The sequence below is a fragment of the Mirounga angustirostris genome, unplaced genomic scaffold, assembly GCF_029215605.1.
Source record: "Mirounga angustirostris isolate CCGP_5_RB_7025 unplaced genomic scaffold, mMirAng1.0.hap1 SCAF_2, whole genome shotgun sequence".
NCBI lineage: Eukaryota > Metazoa > Chordata > Mammalia > Carnivora > Phocidae > Mirounga > Mirounga angustirostris.
Window position 1 is genome coordinate 17932335 of NW_026991710.1, and position 20149 is coordinate 17952483.

Sequence of the window (20149 nt, forward strand, 5' to 3'; positions counted from 1 at the left end):
GATGGTTGAAATAGGTGAAGGGGTTGAAGGGCACACTTATTATGACATGCACTGAGCAATATATACTATCGTAAACTAATTTAACAGTGCACATTAACTATACTAGAATTAAAATTGTTTTAAAAACGCAACATATTAAATAACTTAAAAAACAAAACAGTTCCAGGAATGGACTCCAGTGAGACTAGGGACCAGGGATGTTTAAGGACTGTAGTGCATCAAGGACCGATGACATTTGGATCAGAGAAGTTTTTGCCCTCAGAATGCAATTTAAAGATGAGTACTTCAGCATGAACCTGAGGAACTCTATCATTTCGAGAACAAAGTATAGGCCAACATAACAGCCGATACTGAAGAACTCAGAATAAGTGAGTGTGATTCTTACTTACTCCTCATTTACATTCAAGAATAATATATGTGCTGGAAGGGGGGGGGGGATGAGTAACAAAATTAAACCAAAATGTAAATCACTGAAAAGCCACAAAGGTGACAAAACAATATTAATAGGACCGAAGTGATACGGCAAAGTGATGCAATTTAGAAAGTTTAGGCATTTTGATTTTCAAAAAAACATTCCATGAGATCTTTTAAAAACCTTGTAGCATTTAAAACTGTATTTCTAGGGCGCCTGGGTGGCTCAGTCGTTAAGCGTCTACCTTCGGCTCAGGTCATGATCCCAGGGTGCTGGGATCGAGCCCCGCATCGGGCTCCCTGCTCAGTGGGGAGCCTGCTTCTCCCTCTCCCACTCCTCCTGCTTGTATTCCTGCTCTTGCTATCTCTCTGTCAAATAAATAAATAAAATCTTTAAAAAAAAAAAAAACTGTATTTCTAAAATACATCCATCCAAAAGAGCTTTGATTTATGTCATAATCAGCGAAGTTAATTCTGTGAAAGTCTGATAATTGATTTACGCATAATGCTCATTAAGATATCCCCACATATACACATGATTAAAACAGAACTACATGCTTCTCTTATAAAATACAAAAACGTAAGACTCACACAATGACACAAACACCTATTTATTGTATTAAATACAAGCCTGAAATGTTAAGTAGATATAACAGGTTCCAAAAAATTAACATTTCAGATTCTCCAAGTCCTGCTGGTGCTTTACAACTAAAACAATGCTTCGGAGGGCTTTTTTTTTAATTCATTAAAAAAAAGCAACAATCGGGGGGGATATAAAATCCATAAAATCCCAAATGTAGAAGTTTATTCAAAACGGTGCCGAATCCCTAAGGTGGCCGTCAACAGCACTGGTTCGCAGCTTTAAGGAATGTGAAGCTCACAGTTTGCAGGGGTTTCTGCCTCGGAAGCCACCGCCCCCCCCCGCCCCGTCCCCGCCGCCGGCTACACGGCCGTTTCGTGCTTCCACAGCCCGGTCCTGATGTTGCCAGTGCTCTCCGCACCCAGCAAGGGGCCGTCCTGCCCGTTGCTCTTGACTGGTCCATTCTGCACGGCCAGGTTGAGTCCGTAGGACTTCTGCTGGCTTCCAAGTTCAACTACAACTGGCTTCCTTAAGGCATCCTTCTTGCTGCCACTCGAAGCGGGCTTTTCGAAATTTCTGGGGCTCCGGGGGAGTGTGCCACAGCCATCACTGCTCTCCTGTTGGGGCGGGTTGCACGGTCTCTCTCTGTAGGCTGAATGCGCTCTTCTGCTCCTCGAGGGTCCTTCGTCACTGCCCGGCCGGCTCTTAGGGAAGCCGTTCTGCACACTGCCCTCCACGCTCGTTGGGACGTCATAGGCATATTCTCTGAGGACGGCGAGCCGGCTTGCCCGGTGTCCTTTACTCCTGTTTTTATGATGGCGGCCCGGGTGCACGTTTGGGCGAAACTGGACTTCCAGAGGCGCCACGTGCATCTTGATGTCATTGTCCATCGAATGTTCGGTCAGACTATTATCGAGCTGAGGTGTGGAGTTCAAGGGCAGAGGGCTGGTGTGGCACTGAGCTGCAGCAGCCTGCAAGTTTGTTAATTTGCAGCCCTGGGAGGAGTTCTTGAAGCTCGACGTACTCTTGTTGGTGCATGAGGATTCGGCGCTGCTGCTGGTGCCCTTCGGGGCCTCTCCGTTCGTGCCGCTGGAGGTGGGGGGCTGCACGTCCACCTGCACGGAGTACGAGCTCCGGCCGGGGCAGCAAGTCATGAGCCACGCGAGTCTAACGTCCTCCCTGTTAACGCAGTGGTGAACCACGATGAAGGCACTGAGGCTTAAACACGTAGCTCCAAAAAAGAAGCTAAACACCAAGTCCAGGGGGTAATACATGGAGACGGCCAAGGCCCCAAACATCCACAAGGCGACATATAAGAGCAAGGTAAGGCTGGCCCCCAGAAGTTGAGAATGGAAAGTGTGTTCATTTTCCAATGCTGACGTCGAGATCAGAGACAGAGACAGTGAGTCCTGAGGGTGCACTTCGCCGTTTCCATTGGCCGTCAACCGCTGCTGTGCCTCGGTGGGCTCCTTCAGCTCATATCTGCGCTCGGGGTGTCTTTTCAACTGAATAAATATGCTTAGAAAGTACACACAGTTTACGAAAGTGATGAAGCTGGCAGGCCCGTAGAAGGCTCCCAAGGAGGGCTCCCAGGCCATCCAGCAACTAGAAGAGAAAATGAGAAGCCGAGTCAGATGCTACGACACATCAACAAACTGTCCCAGAAACTGCAATAAAGTCAGGGCCTGGGAAATCATTAAAAAGAGAAGCAATGGGGTCAGGTATGCAGAGAACACAAAACACTCACTAGGGTGCATTTGGCCGACTGCCGTAATTCTTGATGTTGGCTGCGGCTGTTATGCCACAAACTATGATGGGTATGCCACCTCCGATCAGGTAAAACCTGGAAGAAGGAACAATGCAAATAGCAGCTCATCATTCCAAGTTACCAAGGCGCGCACATCCCGGCGTCTCCGTCCTGCAAAAGTCCTTCCTTCGTGACCAATTATTATTCCTATCCCAATAATAAACTGGAAATTAACTTCTGGAGGCTGCTTTGTTAACAATAACTTTCTGAATTTTTTTTTTTTTTTAATTTTTGTTTGGATATCTTTTTTTTTTTTTTTAAAGCAGGCTACCAAGTTTCCAACTAGAGGAAAGCTGGTCGGCTTCTGCCACCCCGTGGACAAGCACGGCTACTGCAGGTAGGGTTTTAGTTCCTATTCTTTTCTTTCAGAAGGCACTAACCGGCTTCCTTTCGATTCAGCTGGCGAACCAGAAAGTTAGCCCATTACCAAATGGACCTTAAGGTCTCCCTGTGCCATACGTCAGACAAAACACGTAATGACATTATTTGTTTATTAATGTCTGGTTAAACCTGCATGTTCTGGGACACCCTACTGCTGTGTATGCTTATCCCTAGTCACTCAGGCAAAGCAGGTGCTCGGTCCCAGCAGCTTCACGCAGTGTGCAGGCCCTTCCTGACTCCTTTCCCGTGGACTCACTGGGGACAGCAGGAAAAATGAAGGTACCTAAGAACGGAGGGAGACAGAGTGGTGGCGGGCCCTACAAAGAGAAACTTCTTTCCTGGGCCAGACCTTCTTTGAGCTGAGACAGTAGGAACTCTGTGCCCTGGCTGGGTCCTCCTGGGCATGGTCACAATCCTAACTCTGCATCTGCCACTTTGCAGAGACACAGCCCGAGGTCCTGAGCTGGCTGGGTGAAGACTGTATTGGGGACTTAATTAACACCTGTGCTTGGTGTCTTTTTTTTTTTTTTCCACTCACTCAGAACCTAACAGAAAGGAAGATGGGACCCCCAAATCTTCAAACACCATCTCTCCCTTCTTTTAAGGCCAGGGACAGACGTGTCAAATTGCCTCCCAACTCTGTGGCCGGGCACTCCTGCTGCCCCTCATCGTCCAGGGACCATTCACCTCCTGAATCTTCTATGATCTCAGGTGTTCTCTTTCAGTTCTTCCCTTTATTGGCTATGGCCCATCTACTAAATGTCAACATGGCCCCAGGACCATGCTTTTAACTAACTTCTCCCCGGGGCATGTGGTTCAGGACCACATGCGAGAACATCTCCAGCTGTCTGCACAGCGCTGAGCACCGTCTTCCCTGCTGAGCCCCCGGTTTCCCATAATGTGAACGACTCACAGAAAGTACTAGTGAGCCTACGTCCTCTGAGCGTACATACCCCCCCCCGCCCCCCCATTCTACGTTTCCTATATTCTCAGCTGATGGAAGCACCATGTGCTGAGGTGCCCTCGCTAAGTAATCTGAAACCATCTTTGAAGTTCTCTCCCTCCCACAATTTTAAATCTAACTGGCCATCCATTCTGGAGAACCTGCCTCAAGTGTCTTGAACACGCGCCCCCTCTCTTCTCTCTGACGCTGTTCGGGTTTCAGTCCTCCCGCGGGCAAGCAAACGACCTCTCGGCAGAATTCCCTACCCTCAGGCTCTCCCATTGAGACGGGTTACTAATGCAAGGCTGTCCTTCTAAAAAGATACCTCGTGGGGCCACTCCCTTAGGTAAAAGTCTTCCATGGCTGCCCACATTTGCACACGGCTCCCAAAGGCCTGACACAGAGCTTTCACCCTGACTTCCTGCAATCTCCACCGATAAGTTCCAGCCAAAGTGCATGCTCAAAGTTCCCTCAGCTCCCCCCATAATCCTGTATCTGGAGCGTCACCTCTGACCTTTGCCCTAATCACTCAGGAAGATCATCCCTAATGGTCAATACTTCCCAACACCCACCCTCCCCCCAAATTAATGGCGCCTTTGTTTGCACTTTCCAAAAGAATGTTATCTCCAGCACAGTTCTCACCCCACCCACAGCCGGTTCTTCGTGGTCCCCTCAGGCAGACTGGAAACTCCTCAGACGCAGGACAGCTTAGGTGCCTGGCCTGGTGCCAGCTCCACAGCCAGCGTTCAGCCCACCAGTCACCACTGCTCAATTTTTACTCCTGCAGCCCAGTAATCCACTATTTTTTTATTATAATTGGGAAGAAGGGTGTAACTCCAAAACTGAGTTGTCTTTTGTGGAGAGTAGTAAAATGGAAACATACTTGCGGAGGTTAAAATCTCTGACGTGACCCCAAGGAAATAACCACAGCTAACATTTTTTTAGAGCCTGTTAGACGGTCGGTGCCACCTTAAGGCACTTATTTATTCCCACGTTACAGATGAGAGAAGGAGGCCGGGAGAGGGTAGCGAACTTCACCAGGGGCTCCCGGCCAGAACTCAAACCCAGGAAGCCCAGCTTATGGACTTTCCAAAATTTACTCAGCATTGTTTTGTTATGTTTAAAACGGCTTCACCTCAACTGTTTAATGAACGTTTAATAGAACACAGTGAACAAGGATATCAGATACCTGAGCATCGGTCTTGGAGGAGGCGGCAGTTCATCGGGATCCTGGCATCTTTTCGCCTTTTTAGTGACTTGTTTATAGATATTTCGAGCTGTCACTCCAACCCATAGTACTGTAGCAAGAGTGGAATAATGAAGAATTATTCCAACCTAGAAAGAAGATTGAAGGATATATAAACTGAAAGGAGAAAAAAAACTCCCCAGGAACAGGGGCCTCCGAGGTTACCAAAAATACCTGGTAAGTAACTTCCAAAAACAGGACTCAAAAACAGCATGAAGGTATATTCTAAAGATGGATTCCTCTGCCCACTAAGGAAACAAAGCATTCTAACAGCCGTGTAACAGAGGATCATGTCCTCTCACAGATCCAGGAGACCCACAGACCACACACAACGTTTACCCAAGATAACCCTTCAGACACCATGGAATTGACTCTTAGACAACATTAAACCAAAGGTGTGTTTCACCCAGACGCCATGTTATAAAGTAGAGTTCGGTTTCTGAGGCCCATTTTAAGGAGGAAGGTAGAGGGCAAGGGCAGAGAATAAGCTTGTGTGACAGCCCTGAGTTCTAATTCAGAGCTTTCGTATATGATAACGGTAGGTCAGCAAGAGAATATATTGGCGGGTCAGAGGGTGATGTCTAGAATCAAAACTTTTACCTGGTTTTAAAACCAGTATCCACCCCTTATCAGCTGTGATAACTTCAGCAAAGGCGTATAACATCTCAAACACTGGTTTCCTTGTGCGTAAGCAGAGAGAGATGAAAGTACTGTGGGGCTAACTAAGATCGTCTACATAAAGCCTTCAGGACATTGTCTGGCCCATGATAAGCAATCAAGAAAAATGACAGCTATATTTTTATTATTACTTATTAGGAGTGTGGTTTTAAGTAAATAATGTCACCTCTCTAAATTAATTTTCCTCATTGGAAGAGTGGGAAGATTATCAATGACTATCTCTGGCATTTCTGTAGGGGCTATATGGGCACAATATTTGAGACATAACAGGTACCCAATAAATAGTGGAAACCTGCAGAATATGTAATGGTCACACTAATTAAATTTCTTCCCCCAGGGGGTTATGGAGGTCATGTTTACCATGTGACCTGTGTGTGAAGCAACTCTATTTGGAGCTAGAATTCTAGATGAAGATATATATGGGCCTAAGAAAGGTTTAAATCCATTTTAAGAAAAGTGCATATATCATTGGAACATCAAGGACACTATTCAGCTTTCTAATCCGACTAATTACTTACTATCTGTTTGATCATTTCTTTTTATATAATTACCGCAGGTAAAATCCTATTAACGAAAATCTTCAAGACAAATTTTTTCCTTCTAAAAGGATGGCTCTCTGATCTGAAGAAAATCAAACTGATTGACATTATCAAACCTAGGGCAGTGATAACCACATTTAGATTGCTGCCCAGAGTTCATTTTCATGAGAATCAGTGTGCAGCCAAAATGCGGCAAGTGAAAACCCAAGTCTTATTTTGCAGGACAAAAATGAGGACAGTCACTGTCCAGTCTGAATCTTGCTCTGACTCGGGAAGTGGCTGGCAGGGTGGGTCCAGCTTGGCCAAACTAGAAGACTCACAGTTATTTTCTTCGTAAGGAGAAAAGTGGCTCCTTGGTTTCCATTAGTTTTACTGTCCGTATGGTAAAAGCAAAATTTACAGAGAAAAGTAGAACAAAAAGCATAAAGTAAACCTTAGACTATCTGGAGTCATACCCAATACTAGATGTAAAAATAGTGTCCATGAATTTGGTACATAGACAGCAAAATGTTCAAGACAAATCACTGGTATGGACTCAAAACGGTAGGCTCCACTGGAGGTTTCTCAGATGACGAGGTCAGAAGAACAAGACCGAGCGGTGAAGTAAATAAGTTTAAAAAATAGGAGTGAAAATATTTTCAACACAGGAGGTACAGATGGAGCATTTTCTTGTTTTAGATCTAAGAGGGAAAACTCAACCTTTAGATTTTGAAGTGTTTCCTATGGCATTTCAAAAATTCCAGAGTGTTCACACTTGAAAGATACTAAAGCCTTCAGTCAAACAAAATTATTACTAATGGTAGAATTTTAGGGGTCTGATGTCACCTAGTAACCATCATGTAAGCAAATCCCCAGATATTCCATGAGAACCAGAATAAAGGGGGAGCAGAGAACTGGCAGAGAGGGTATTTCTTTTGGAATGGGATACCTCCTACTGTTTTCTCCATCAGACACTTGAAATGCAACCTGTCAAATTTCTTTCACATAAATCAGAAATACATGTGGAAAGTTTGTAAAGTTTGGGAATAAGTAATCTAATTCATAGGGCATGTAAACGATTAATTAAATGCAACAGAGGATTACTTGAGAAAGTCACCTGACCTCAGGACATCAATTTCCAAAACTGTAAAACGGATATAAAATAATTATCCCAGAGAGTTGCATTTTATATGTTACTGAACCATATATAAGCTCTCACAAAGTAGAGACCGGACATTGTAACGATCATATTTGTAACCCCCAATAACCCTAAGATAGTACAGCATGTAGAGTGAGTGTGCAAAAAAATGATCTTTATATTCATATAATCATGTATGAATACATGTAAAATAGTAACAGCTTCCACTATTGAATGCCCACTGTGTGCCCCAAAATGTACGAAGACAATTTGTAAGTGCTTCCATTTTATCCTCCTAACGTCACCATTCAGTGGAGGGTATTAACCTTGAGCTACAGACCATGGGACTGCATCTGAAAGGCATGCAATCATCACTAGAGGTCACCTGGTCAGTAGCAGGGCTGCAACTCAAACCCATGTCTGCTGGTTTCCAGAACCCACGCCCCTTCTATTAGGCTGTGCTGGTCCTCACTAAACAGTGAACCATAGTGACCCCAGTGTGGGGAGGGGAAGCGGCTCGCGGGGGACGACAGCTGAGTCAGCAAGACTGGCATCTGAATCACCCCTCTGCCACCCAACAGCCTAGTGATTTGGGACAAGTTGTTCAATTCCGTAAGACTCAATTTCTGTACTGATAAAATATAGGAATAACGAGTACCTCCTGGGGTTAATATGAAAGTTAAGATAACACATTTGCAGTAGTTGGCAAGTAAAAGGTCTTCAAATTCATTGATTAAATTTCCCCAAGGCATTTCACGTGCCATGGCAGAAAAACTCTTGAGAAGAGACACAAAAGGACACCAGAGAAGGTTAGCCGACGCTGTATTTAATAAATTAAATCATGGAGTCGTAGAGTAACAAGGTGACTTAAGTAAGATCCGGCCGTGTCTTTTCACCACACAGCTAAGGAAACCAAGGACCAGAAAATTAATTATCACACAATTATTTGGCAGCACATCATGACCCAGAACCCAGGACCCTTCCCACCTGGAGTGAACAGCCCTCGCTACTTTGACACTCGGCTACTCAGCTCTTCTTCAGCTCCTTCTGCAAGAGAGAGTCCAAGCCTGCAGAACGCACCTAGAGTACCACCAGAACTGACTTATGACTCAGAGTGGGAAGGACCTGGCTGGTGCCTAATGGCATCTCCAACAACCTCAACCCATCACTGTGGGGAGGCAAGCATCGTAGAACCCGTTCGCGCCGTCCATAAAGTATATGAGCTCTGAAAGGGAAATAAGAAACGTAAAACTGCACCGATTACGTGCACATATAAAACTGCATATAAGGTATGCACACATTAGGATTCTAGCAGGTGCACTCAGGGCTCAGCTGGAAGAACCTTAATGATCATGTAAGTTAACTAGCCCAACCCATTATTTTATAGAAGAAACGTTAACCCCTACTAGGCTAAGTGACTAATCATACAGATGTGGGAAACAAAGGCAGAAGAAAACTTATTAAATTTCCTACTACCTACAGCCCATTGCCAAGTCCTTGAGTGACATTCCTCTAGGGGCTCAGCTGCCTCTATGTTACTACTTTGCTAAGGGCAAAAGCCAAGCTTAGCCCAACCCCCAGGATCCTGTAAGTCTACTTTAACACATAAAAATTCCTTTAGAAACTTCCTTTATCTCTACCCCTCAAGATGCCTGTTGGCAATCATCCCCCAAGCATATGGCCCACGGATATCCATCTGAAGGGTCTCATGACTACAGTTTTATTAGAAGGCAATAAATGACTTATTCCCAACAATAGCTAGCCCCCTCAAGGTCCTGGAAACCTTGCTTCAAAATTCCTTAGAGACTTTCACTCTCCCTAACCCCCTCCCAACTTGGAAGTATGTAACGGGCCACTTGTCATGACCCAGGTACAGCTCCTTCTGCCCATGGTTCCTGTCCCCGTGCTTTCATAAAACAACCTTCTTGAGGAAGAATTCTCTCTTGGCTGTTGGCGTCGAACCTTTACATCTTTCCTACATCAATACTAGTCATCCTGGCAGACACAGAATTAGAACCTACCTACTAGTGTCTGGAAGTGCAGGCCAGTCCTGCTTGCCTTCCCCCGACTCCCCGCTCAGTTGGCTCCTAACTGAACCACCACAACGGCAAAGAGAAGCCAGTCATGTCTGAGTCAGAAACGGCAAGAGTGTTATGTTTTTCACAGAAGGAAAAACAGTGGAAAAACAGAAGCAAATGACATGTAAAAACATCTAAAGACTTGCCTTTCCCTTAAAAAAAAAAAAAAAAAATCTTTAAGCCATGGACATTCAATGTAGAGGCCCTGAACACTCCCTGCAAATTCCTCTCCTTTTCTTTCTAGAAAAGGTATAAAATATCATTCAGGACAATGAAAGGCAGTCATCTTCACAATGGCCTCTTTCTATTCATTGCCTCAGTGAAATCAAGGTGTCTGCTTTGTGAAAACAATGAATACTTTTAGACAAATCGAGACTACCTTTACCACCACCGTGGGCTGAGCACTCTCCTCACAACCTCTGCTCAAAATGGCTCCAGGGTCGAATGACTTCTACCATATGTAAACCAAGGACTTTTTTGTTCATTCGCCCAATAAACATTTGCTAAGCATCTAGTATCACCTACTCTGGGTCAGGTCCTGTGCTGATCCTTGGATAAACACGGGTGAATCAGATCAGTGGGATTCCTTGCAGAGCGTCGGGTCCAGAGACAGAGAACAGGTAAACAGGAGTCAACTGTGAAGGGTTGTAGGCATCATGGAAATTTAATAAGCACCATGGGATAATGAGGGGAGGGGAGGGACGGTATCTCTCAAACAGTAACAGTAAACTGAGACCTACAAACAAGATGAATAGGAATCAGAAGGGGTGGGGGGGAGGGCTGAGAGAACATTATCTTCTGTGCATGGATTCAGCTGACCCAAGACCCATTATCTGACCTCTCGTACGGTCCAATCAAGTTGGATTCCCAGTGTATATTAATGGCCTACAACAGAAATACTCTGCACAGCAGAGAGGTAATTTTTTCAATAGTGACACTAACAGAAATAAAGTCTCCAGCACCTTAATCCTCTCCATGATTCTTACACACACTCGCATTTTAAACTGGATGTCAGCTATACAATATTGGATTAGTTGTCAACCTTAGGTTCATGACACATTCTAGTGACTGGACCAAGCACGTCCTGCTGTTATTTAATTAGTTATTATTCATAAGTGGCTAAGAACTTATCAGCAAGACAAAAGGCAAGACCTTGACCAAAACCTGTATCAAACAATATAATCCCCTTCCCCCAAGGTAATCATTACTCTCTATCTTCTGTTTATCATCCCTTTGCCTTCCTTCTACAGTTTTATTGGATCCACATATTTTCATTAAAAGTGAGCGGTTTCATTTTAGTTACTTCTTGCTTTATAAAAAAAAGACAGCAGGGTGGATGTAATTTATGGGACTTAATTTTTCCACATATATTCCTAAGACTTACTCATATTGTTACACATTGTTGTAATTCATTAGTTTTGACTGTTGCATAATATCACAGTTTATTCACTCACTCTGTCACCAATGGGCATTTGGGCTGCTTCCAGGTTTTCTCTATTGGGCACAGTGCTATGAATATTCATATGCACGTGTATACTCCTAGACACAGGTCTGTTACATATGGGCAAGCGTACTCTCGGAGTCAGGAACGGGGCTGCTGGGTCCCAGGGTCTATGCATGGTTAACCTCAGACCGCAAAGCCTCCGAGAATCATCCGCTTAACGTTCCTACCCACGACGCAGAAAACATGCGGACCCAACATGTTCTTCACGACTTGGCATTGTCAGGCTTGACTTTTTGCTGACAGAAAAGGCATAAATGCTACCTCATTGTCTTAATTCGCATCTCCATGACCACCGATCATGCTGAGCACCTCTTCCCACAGATACGGACTCTGTGTATCCTCTTCTCTGAAAAGTCTGTCCACTCTCGCCACTTTTTCTACTGGGTTGTTTGTGGCATTTTTGTTGATTACAGTTTTTTTTTTTTTTTAAAGATTTTATTTATTTATTTGAGAGAGAGCATGAGAAGGGGGAGGGTCAGAGAGAGAGGCAGACTCCCTGCTGAGTAGGGAGCCTGACGTGGGACTCAATCCCAGGACTCCAGGATCATGACCTGAGCCAAAGGCAGTCGCTTAACCAACTGAGCCACCCAGGCACCCCGTTGATTATAGTTCTTAATGTATTTTTTATTCCAATGCCTTTTCAGCGGTATGTATTAAGAAGAGCATCTTCCAATTTGTTAGCTTGTCTTTCCATTTTCATTAAGGAATCTTAATTAACAAAAGCTCTTATTTTTAATTTGGTTAAAATTATCTCTTCTAGTCAATGCCTTTTAGTGTTGTATTTAAGAAATCCCTACCCAAGGACTGTGATATTTTCTAATGTGAATTTTAACATTTTGGCTTGGCCATGGTAGTTTTTTAATCCACCTGAAGTTGACATTTTTTATAAGGCATGAGTACAGATCCACTGTAATGTTTTTCCACATGGATTTTCCCCAGCTCCTTTATGCTGCACAGAGGTCTCTCTTCGCCACAACTGAAGAGCATGCAAACCTTGGTCTCACACCAGAGTTGCACATGGGTCTGCTTCTGAGTCTCTGTTCACCTGTGCTGGTCCATGTCTCTCTCGCTACCCCAAATGCCGCAATGTTAATGACGAGAGCCTCCTAAGTTCTGATGATTAGGACAGTCACCTTGCTCTACTCTTCCTTTGCAGAAGTGTCCTGGCTATCTTTATCTTTGGTTCTTTGCTTTTAATGTAAATTTAAAAACCATTTTATTGTGTTTTGTGAAAAACTCTCTTACATATATATTAATTTCAGAGTAACTGCCATCCTTCTAATAGTAACACTTCCTGTCCCTGGGCCTAGTATATCGTTTATTTAGGTCTTCTTAAATACCTATTACAATTTTGCCTGTAAATAGTGAACATCTTTTATTCATTCTTGGTACCTGATATTCTTTGATACATGGCATCTTCACATTAATTATGTTTCCTCATAGTTGCATTTCTGCATCCAACTTCTGTATGTTAAACTTGGATTCACTCTTGGCTAAACCTTCCCATTACCTCAAATCATTTATCTGTAAATTACGGTAGGGTTTTTTTTTTATATAAATAATCACATCATCTGACAGCTCAAATATTAGTCCCAACTTATGGGTGCGGAAGCTGAGACACAGAAAAGTTAAACACTGAAATCACAGGATCTCAAAGAGATAACTGCACCCCTACGTTCACTGTAGCCTTATTCACCACAGTCAAGAGAGAGAAGCAACCTACATGTCCATCAGCAGATAAATGGATAAAGAAAAGGTGGTATATCAGTACGATGGAATATTATTCAGCCATAAAAAAGGAAGGAAATCCTGTCCCATGCTACAACACAGATGAACCCTGAGGACATTATGCTAAGTGAAATGAACCAGTCGCAGAACGATGAATGCTGCACGATTCCACTCAGACGAGGTATCTAAGTAGTCAAGCTACAGAAAGTAACACAGTGGTTACCCAGAGCTGGGAGGGCAGGGGAATGGAAAGTTGCTGTCTAACAGGCACAGCGTTTCAGCCATGCAAGATGAAACGGTTCTAGAAATCTGCTGTGCAATACTGTACTTCTACTTAATATTAAACTGTACACGTAAAAGTTTGTAAAGAGGTAAGTCTTTTGTCATGTTTTACTGGCAATTAAAACAAAAGTTAAATAAATAGCCCATAAAAACAGCAAAGTAGACCTGAAACCCAAATCCAGGCAGTTTGAACTCAATTACTGCATGGTACCACTTCCTATCATGCATATGGAAAACAGTATGCAAATATAGGAAATATGCACAATTTTTGATGTCTATTCATATGTTGAATAGTTTTGGTTTTTTTATACATATCTCAGAAGAATACTGTTCACTGAGGTGACGTGTATAATTTATTTGAAATTAAAAGTTGAATATTTTTAATTTCTCTTATTTACCACACAAGAAGCTTCTGATTTTTATATCTTACAGTTAAATCTTTTTCAAATTCCTATTATTTCCATAAATAGATGAAATAATTTTTAAAACCCTACTATCGGGGCACCTGGGTGGCTCTGTCAGTTAAACGTCTGCCTTCAGCTCAGGTCATGATCCCAGGGTCCTGGGATCGAGTCCCGCATCGGGCTCCCTGCTCAGTGAGGAGCCTGCTTCTCCCTCTCCTTCTCCCCCTCCCCCTGCTCATTCTCTCTCTCTCTCGTTCTCTCTCAAATAAATAAATAAAATCTTTAAATAAATAAGTAAATAAATAAAACCCTATTGTCAGAAAATATCATTTTTTCCTTAGCCCAAGTCAGGGTTTTACAAATTTTTTAAATTAAATGTTCGGCATTATAAAAGACATAACAAGTAGCAATGAATTCCCAAGGATAGAGAGACAAGCTCCCTAAGTCACGTGTCCAATCGTGAAATAACAGTTCAAAACTTGGGAGTACACCAGTTAAAAACGTGTGAGTGACACACACTCAGCTTAACTGTAAAGAAAAACAACTTTAAAAAACACGCTTCCTTCTACAGTTAATAAAACATGAAATTACTTTCTAATGTCATTATTTTTTCCCATTTCAGGTTTTCACTCTGACTTACCGCTTGGCAGACACTGCCATTTCTGGTTTGGGTTATTCCTCCCACGAAGACCACACAGGTCAGGAAAACATGAAAGCACAAGTTCACAAGCATGTGCCAGCCCTTGAGACTGATTCTAATCAAACTGTTAAAAGGAAAAATATGAATATTCAGGCTAGTTCATGTGAGGCAGGAGGCTAGGATATTCATCCGCAAGTTAGCAATTCCAACTGCATAAAAGGCCAAACGTAAATGTTTTATGCTTAAACGTTTTACTTAAAATACACGTTCTATCAGACACACACACACACACAAACACAGGATTTGAGACCTCATTTCACTCAATACAGTTTCTTAACATTTCACTTCATGCACTAAAAAAGACAAGTCATTTATGGAACTATTGCATCCACTAAAGGCTAAACAAATTCTCCATAATAAGAAGTATCTGGGCTTCTGTTAGTTACCACGTCTTATGACAGCTGGATTATTTGTTTGCTTCCAGGAGATTTCTGCAAGCTGCCGATCTCTGCTTTTCTTGACCTACTAGGATAACACGGTCTAAATGCCCAGTACATTTCCTCCTGGCCTTTCATAACAAAATGTTGAAGTCTTTCTTTCTTTTAATATCAAAATCTCCTTTTGTTTCTTCACTAAATGTCAAGAAATGCCATGTAAGTCCAGCTTAAATAGGAAAATACATTCTAGCAAAACCTCTCGTAGAGTGAATTTCTGCTTAGCAAATCCTTCCAGTTTGTTATTCCCTACCATAAAATAAAAGTTTCTGTAGCTTTGCCTCCAATTAACAAACCATCTCCATGTTTAAATGCCACAAACTGCCTTACAAGGGCCATCTATAAAACAAAGAAGATCACAACATGCACAAAGGCATCAATTAGAAGTACCACCACCGTCGGCTTCTGGAAGACACTGCCACAGGAAACAAGCCTCCAGCTCACCTCACCCGCTTGCTGCCCCCCTGTCCCACCTCCCAGCCTCCAACACATACCTCCCATATTCTTTCCCAGAAACAAACAGACCATCTCCTGGACTAATTCCTTATGTCTCGAATTGCATGAACTGAAGGAAGCTTGTACGTATTCTAAAGTAATGGCTCTTCCTTCGGAAGGTAAGCATGGTGTTGAACTCAGTTTTATCCTAATTCGATGTGAAATAAACTCCCTCCACTCGAAGTCCCCCATTTGCCAAGTTGCCTTTCTTACCTGTGATGGTATATATAACTGATGATGACCGCCAAGAGGCTTAAGAGGAGAATGATGGCGGTAGTATAAACCACGGGGTGCAGCAGACCGGCTGCCTGGGCGTAGAGTTCGGATCCTGTCAAGTCCTGAGGGAAAAAAGAAAGTCCCGTTCCAGGTGCACGTTTCTGGACATGCAGAGATTATCTCCAGGGACGAACCACACGCTGACCCTCATATCTCTTTGTTTTATTCAAGGACCAATGTTTCATGCTATCTTCTTCACACCTTACTCTGCCTTCCTAGCTTCCACTGTGCAAGTTACTTATGGTGTATGTACATATAGGGTGTGTGTGTGTGTGTATATACGTGCATACATATGTATGCATATATGTATATATTTATACATGCACACACCCTTGCTCTACATCTGAGATGTAGATAAATCTGAATACTGACTTTGCTACGAGGGTCATGGAGAGACAGCAACAGACTTGTGATCAGGCAGAGTAGTACCTCCAAGACAATCAAGCCTAAACGGCTCTCGCTAACCATCTGTGGTCAAGTTCAACTCCGAGTTCAACAAATACAAGCGGACTGACCGTTGGGTAAAGCACTGGGGACGCAATGGTAAGACGTGGTTCCTGCCCTTGAAGAGCTGCCCCTCACAGGGGAGAGACACCCACAATCAGATTGCAACAATGTCTGAAGATGGTAAAGGCAACACGGTTTTGGGAGTGAAGAGCTCAAAATCTATACTGTAAGTAACAGCAAATCACTTCTAAAGCATTTACCATAATCCAGGCACCAAGCCAGCACTTTACACTGAGTACCTCTACGAGCTATAGGTATATCAGCAGCCCCACTGTAGAGGTTGAGCAAGTGAGGCACAAAGAGGTTAAGTGTCATGACATTTGGTCCAAGGGAACGTGGCTGCCACGTCTGTCCTCCCGAACACAATGCAGACAGTGCCCGACTAAAATGAAAACAGTCGACACCATAAGGCTTCCTTCCTTATAAAGGACCAAAGCAGGCTGGGCAGGTGCCTCCGCCCCAGCCACGGTCCCCACACCAGAAAACCGGGGCTGTAGAGTCACCAGATCCTGTCCCGAAATTATCCTTCTAAACTGACTCTGGAAGCTACAAAAGGACAGCTGGACGGAGGAAGCCGTTCACAGTAAATGCATCTTTAATCCAGAGGTGCCTGACACATCTAGAAAAGCTAGATAGAAAAGGGGACAGATTTTCCTGAAGAATCGGAAGTCGACAATATACAAATTATAGATCTAAAAAGATCGTATCAGAACACCTTAACAAGCCCCTCACTGTAACAAATGATGAAGAGAGGCCCACGGAGACTGACAAAAATCACAGTTAATAGGAAACTGGAGCTACAACATGGGAAATTGAATTCTAGTCTGAGAGCTCCACTATGTCGTGATGAGTCTCAAACCTGCAATTCATCTATTTATTTGACAAATGTTAATTGGGTACCCACCATGGCCAGGCACTATGCCAAGCACTGGATACTCAGCGAAACGCAGAACGTAGTCCCAGCCCTCGAGAGCTGACAGGCTGTAAACTGAGTAGCAGAAAAGGGAAAATATAAGAGAAAAAGCCTATCACCATGAAGTCTGCACCATCTGCCCCTATGAGATGCTCACACGATTAGTCTATAGTCCCAGGGCCTGCACGCACTCACATTTTGCCAGAAGTCCAGAATATCCATGGGAAAATTCAAAAAAACACTGGGGCAATGAGAACCAGTTAGATGCTAGTAAAAGCAGACACAGTTCCTCTCAATTTCTACAAAGAGCTACTATTCCAGTGCAGAATTAATAACTGGTATTATTCAGATAAGATAATTCAATATCTAGGATTTGGCCTCTAGACTCCTTCCATGCACCACATATTTGACATTCCTCTAGGAAATGTTCAGTAACACATCACCACTCACTTGCTGGCTACCTGAGTCTGGAGCCGTTGCCTCCCTATAAGGTGAAGACACCACCAATCACCTGGCAGGGTCTGGGTAGGGGCCAGAGGGAGGGCACGCCAGCGTGCCTTTCACAGGCCTCATGGGAGAGCTAACAAACACAGGTGGCCACATAATATCTAATGAACCATCAGACAAAGTGCCAACTCAGTTCTCAAAATATATTGCATATAATATTTACATTTAAAAGCAATTAGTGTTTCTCAAAAGTCAAGTGAAGAGAATAGAGAAATAGAGAAAGAAACTGGAGGCTGAAATAAAGGGCGAAGACCCTCATCCAAGTTCCAACTGGAGGAAGACACAGGTGCTCCTGTCACTGGTCCCGCAGGGCATGCTTCTTCTGGGGCATTTTGGATTGTCACCACAAAATGATCTACCCAAAAGGAAGAGAACCCCAGCCGAGAGACCGACCCAGGGAAAGGGGTAAAGTGCCAAACAGTAAGTACTTTAGGCTTTGAGGGCCAAGAGGGAAATTGAGGTTACTGTGCAGGTGTTTATTAACCACTTAAAGCAGCTGACGGGACTGGGCCTGTGGGTCAAATGCTCACCATGGTTTATAGACATCAGATATAAAGAAAACAAATTAAGCTAAGAAAACCTATCTCTTTTTTAAAAAGATTTATTTATTTATTTGAGAGAGAGCGAGAGAAAGCGTGTGTGTGTGTGTGTGTGTGTGTGTATTGTGTGTATGGGAACAGGGGAGAGGAATGGGGGAAGACAGAGAAACAATCCCAAGCAGAATCCATGCTGAGCATGGGGCCAGATGCAGGGCTTGACCTCACGACCCAGAGATCATGACCTGAGCTGAAACCAAGAGTCTGACACTCTTGATTTTTTTAAAGAGGATATAAAAAGCACTAACTATAAAAAGCAAGACCTTAGGAAAATTAAGAAACTCTGTTCATAAAAAGACAACATTAAGAGAAAAAGGAGAAAGGCACTTTTATAGACTGAATGTTTGTGTCCCTCCAAAATCCATATGTTGAAACACTAATCCCCAATATGATGGTATTAAGAGGTGGGGTCTATTGGGAGGTGATCAGGACACAGTGGCCTCATGAATGGATTAGCACCTGGATAAAAGGGACCCCGGAGAGCTCCCTTGCCCTTTCCACCATGTGAGGACACAGGAAAAAGACGCCATCTATGAGCCAGCAAGCGGGCCCTCACCAGACACCGAATCTGGTAGGAAGGACCTTGATCTTGGGCTTCAGGCTTCCAGAACTGTGAGAAATAAATTCCTGTCCTTTATAAACCACCCCAGCCTACGGTCCTCTGTTACAGCAGCCCTAACTCATTAAGACCGGCATGGACAGGCGCCTGGGTGGCTCAGTTGGTTAAGCGACTGCCTTCGGCTCAGGTCATGATCCTGGAGTCCCGGGATCGAGTCCCGCATCGGGCTCCCTGCTCGGCAGGGAGTCTGCTTCGTCCTCTGACCCTATCCCCTCTCATGTGCTCTCTGTCTCTCTCATTCTCTCTGTCTCAAATAAATAAATAAAATCTTTAAAAAGAAAAAAAAGGGGCGCCTGGGTGGCTCAGCTGGTTAAGCGACTGCCTTCGGCTCAGGTCATGATCCTGGAGTCCCGGGATCGAGTCCCGCATCGGGCTCCCTGCTCGGCAGGGAGTCTGCTTCTCCCTCTGACCCTCCCCCCTCTCATGCTCTCTCTCTCTCATTCTCTCTCTCACAAATAAATAAAATCTTAAAAAAAAAAAAAAAAAAGACCGGCATGGACTGGGAGAGATACTTGCAACACATAAATCCAACAAAGAGCTCCCATTCACCATTCATATCTAGAATTCCTGTAAGTCAGTAAGAAAACAACAGATAACCAAAGTAAAAATAGGCAAGATGTATATGTGGAATCTTAAAAACAAACAAAACAAAACGAACAAACCAACAAAAAACCCTCATAGAGAAAGAGAAATCATTTTTGTGGTTACCAGAGGCAGGGGACAGGGGAAGGGGGGGACTGGGTGAAGGTAATCAAAAGGTACAGACTCCCGGTTTTAAGATAACACTACTGTATGGTACATTTGAAAGTTGCTGAGAGTGTAGAGCCTATAACTTTTCTTTCTTTTTTTGGTATCTGTATGAGATAACAGATGTTAACTAAACTTATTGTGGTGATCACTTCATAATACGTGCAAGTCATTACGCTGTACACCTTTTACACTTACACAATGTTGCGTGTCAATTATATCCCAATAAAACTGAAAGAAAAAAATTAAAAGTCAAAGATAATGAAAACAGGCAAGATCTGAGCAAGAACCTCACAAAAGGGGATACCCAAACTGACAATAAGAAAATGGAGAGGTGCTCAGCATCCTTAGTCAACAGAGAACAACAAATTAAAACCACAATGACATCATAATACCACCACCAGAGACTAAAATGAAAGATTTACACTACCAAGCGTTGGCAAGGATGTGGAAAACCTAAAGCTCTCATCACTGTTGAGACTATAAACCAAAACGACCACGTTGGTCAACTGTATGGCATAACCTACCAACCAGTAATTCCACTCCGGAGTGCCCATGTCCATCAAAAACCATATACGTGAATACTCAGAGCAGCTTTCTCTTGAGAGCCAAAACCTAGCAACAGCTCAAATGCCCATCAAAAGTGCAACACACAAG

The 20149-nt window shown here is 43.5% G+C and overlaps 1 protein-coding gene across 6 annotated transcripts in view; it reads right to left on the minus strand.

Moving 5' to 3' along the window:
• Positions 1-1003: 1003 nt before the first annotated feature.
• The window catches only part of ADGRA3 (adhesion G protein-coupled receptor A3), a 125178-nt gene continuing 106032 nt past the window's right edge, over positions 1004-20149 (minus strand). For 4 of the 6 annotated variants that reach the window (XM_064584336.1, XM_045881394.3, XM_064584338.1 and 1 more), the window contains 5 exons: positions 15541-15665; positions 14339-14462; positions 5312-5457; positions 2739-2834; positions 1004-2596 (listed from right to left, as the gene is read on the minus strand). In XM_064584336.1, the coding sequence (XP_064440406.1) occupies positions 1354-2596; positions 2739-2834; positions 5312-5457; positions 14339-14462; positions 15541-15665 (1734 nt within the window). In that variant the 3' untranslated portion in view covers positions 1004-1353. The remainder of the gene's footprint in view (positions 2597-2738; positions 2835-5311; positions 5458-14338; positions 14463-15540; positions 15666-20149) is intronic. The other 2 variants (XM_064584337.1, XM_054508983.2) reach the window with 2 other exon arrangements.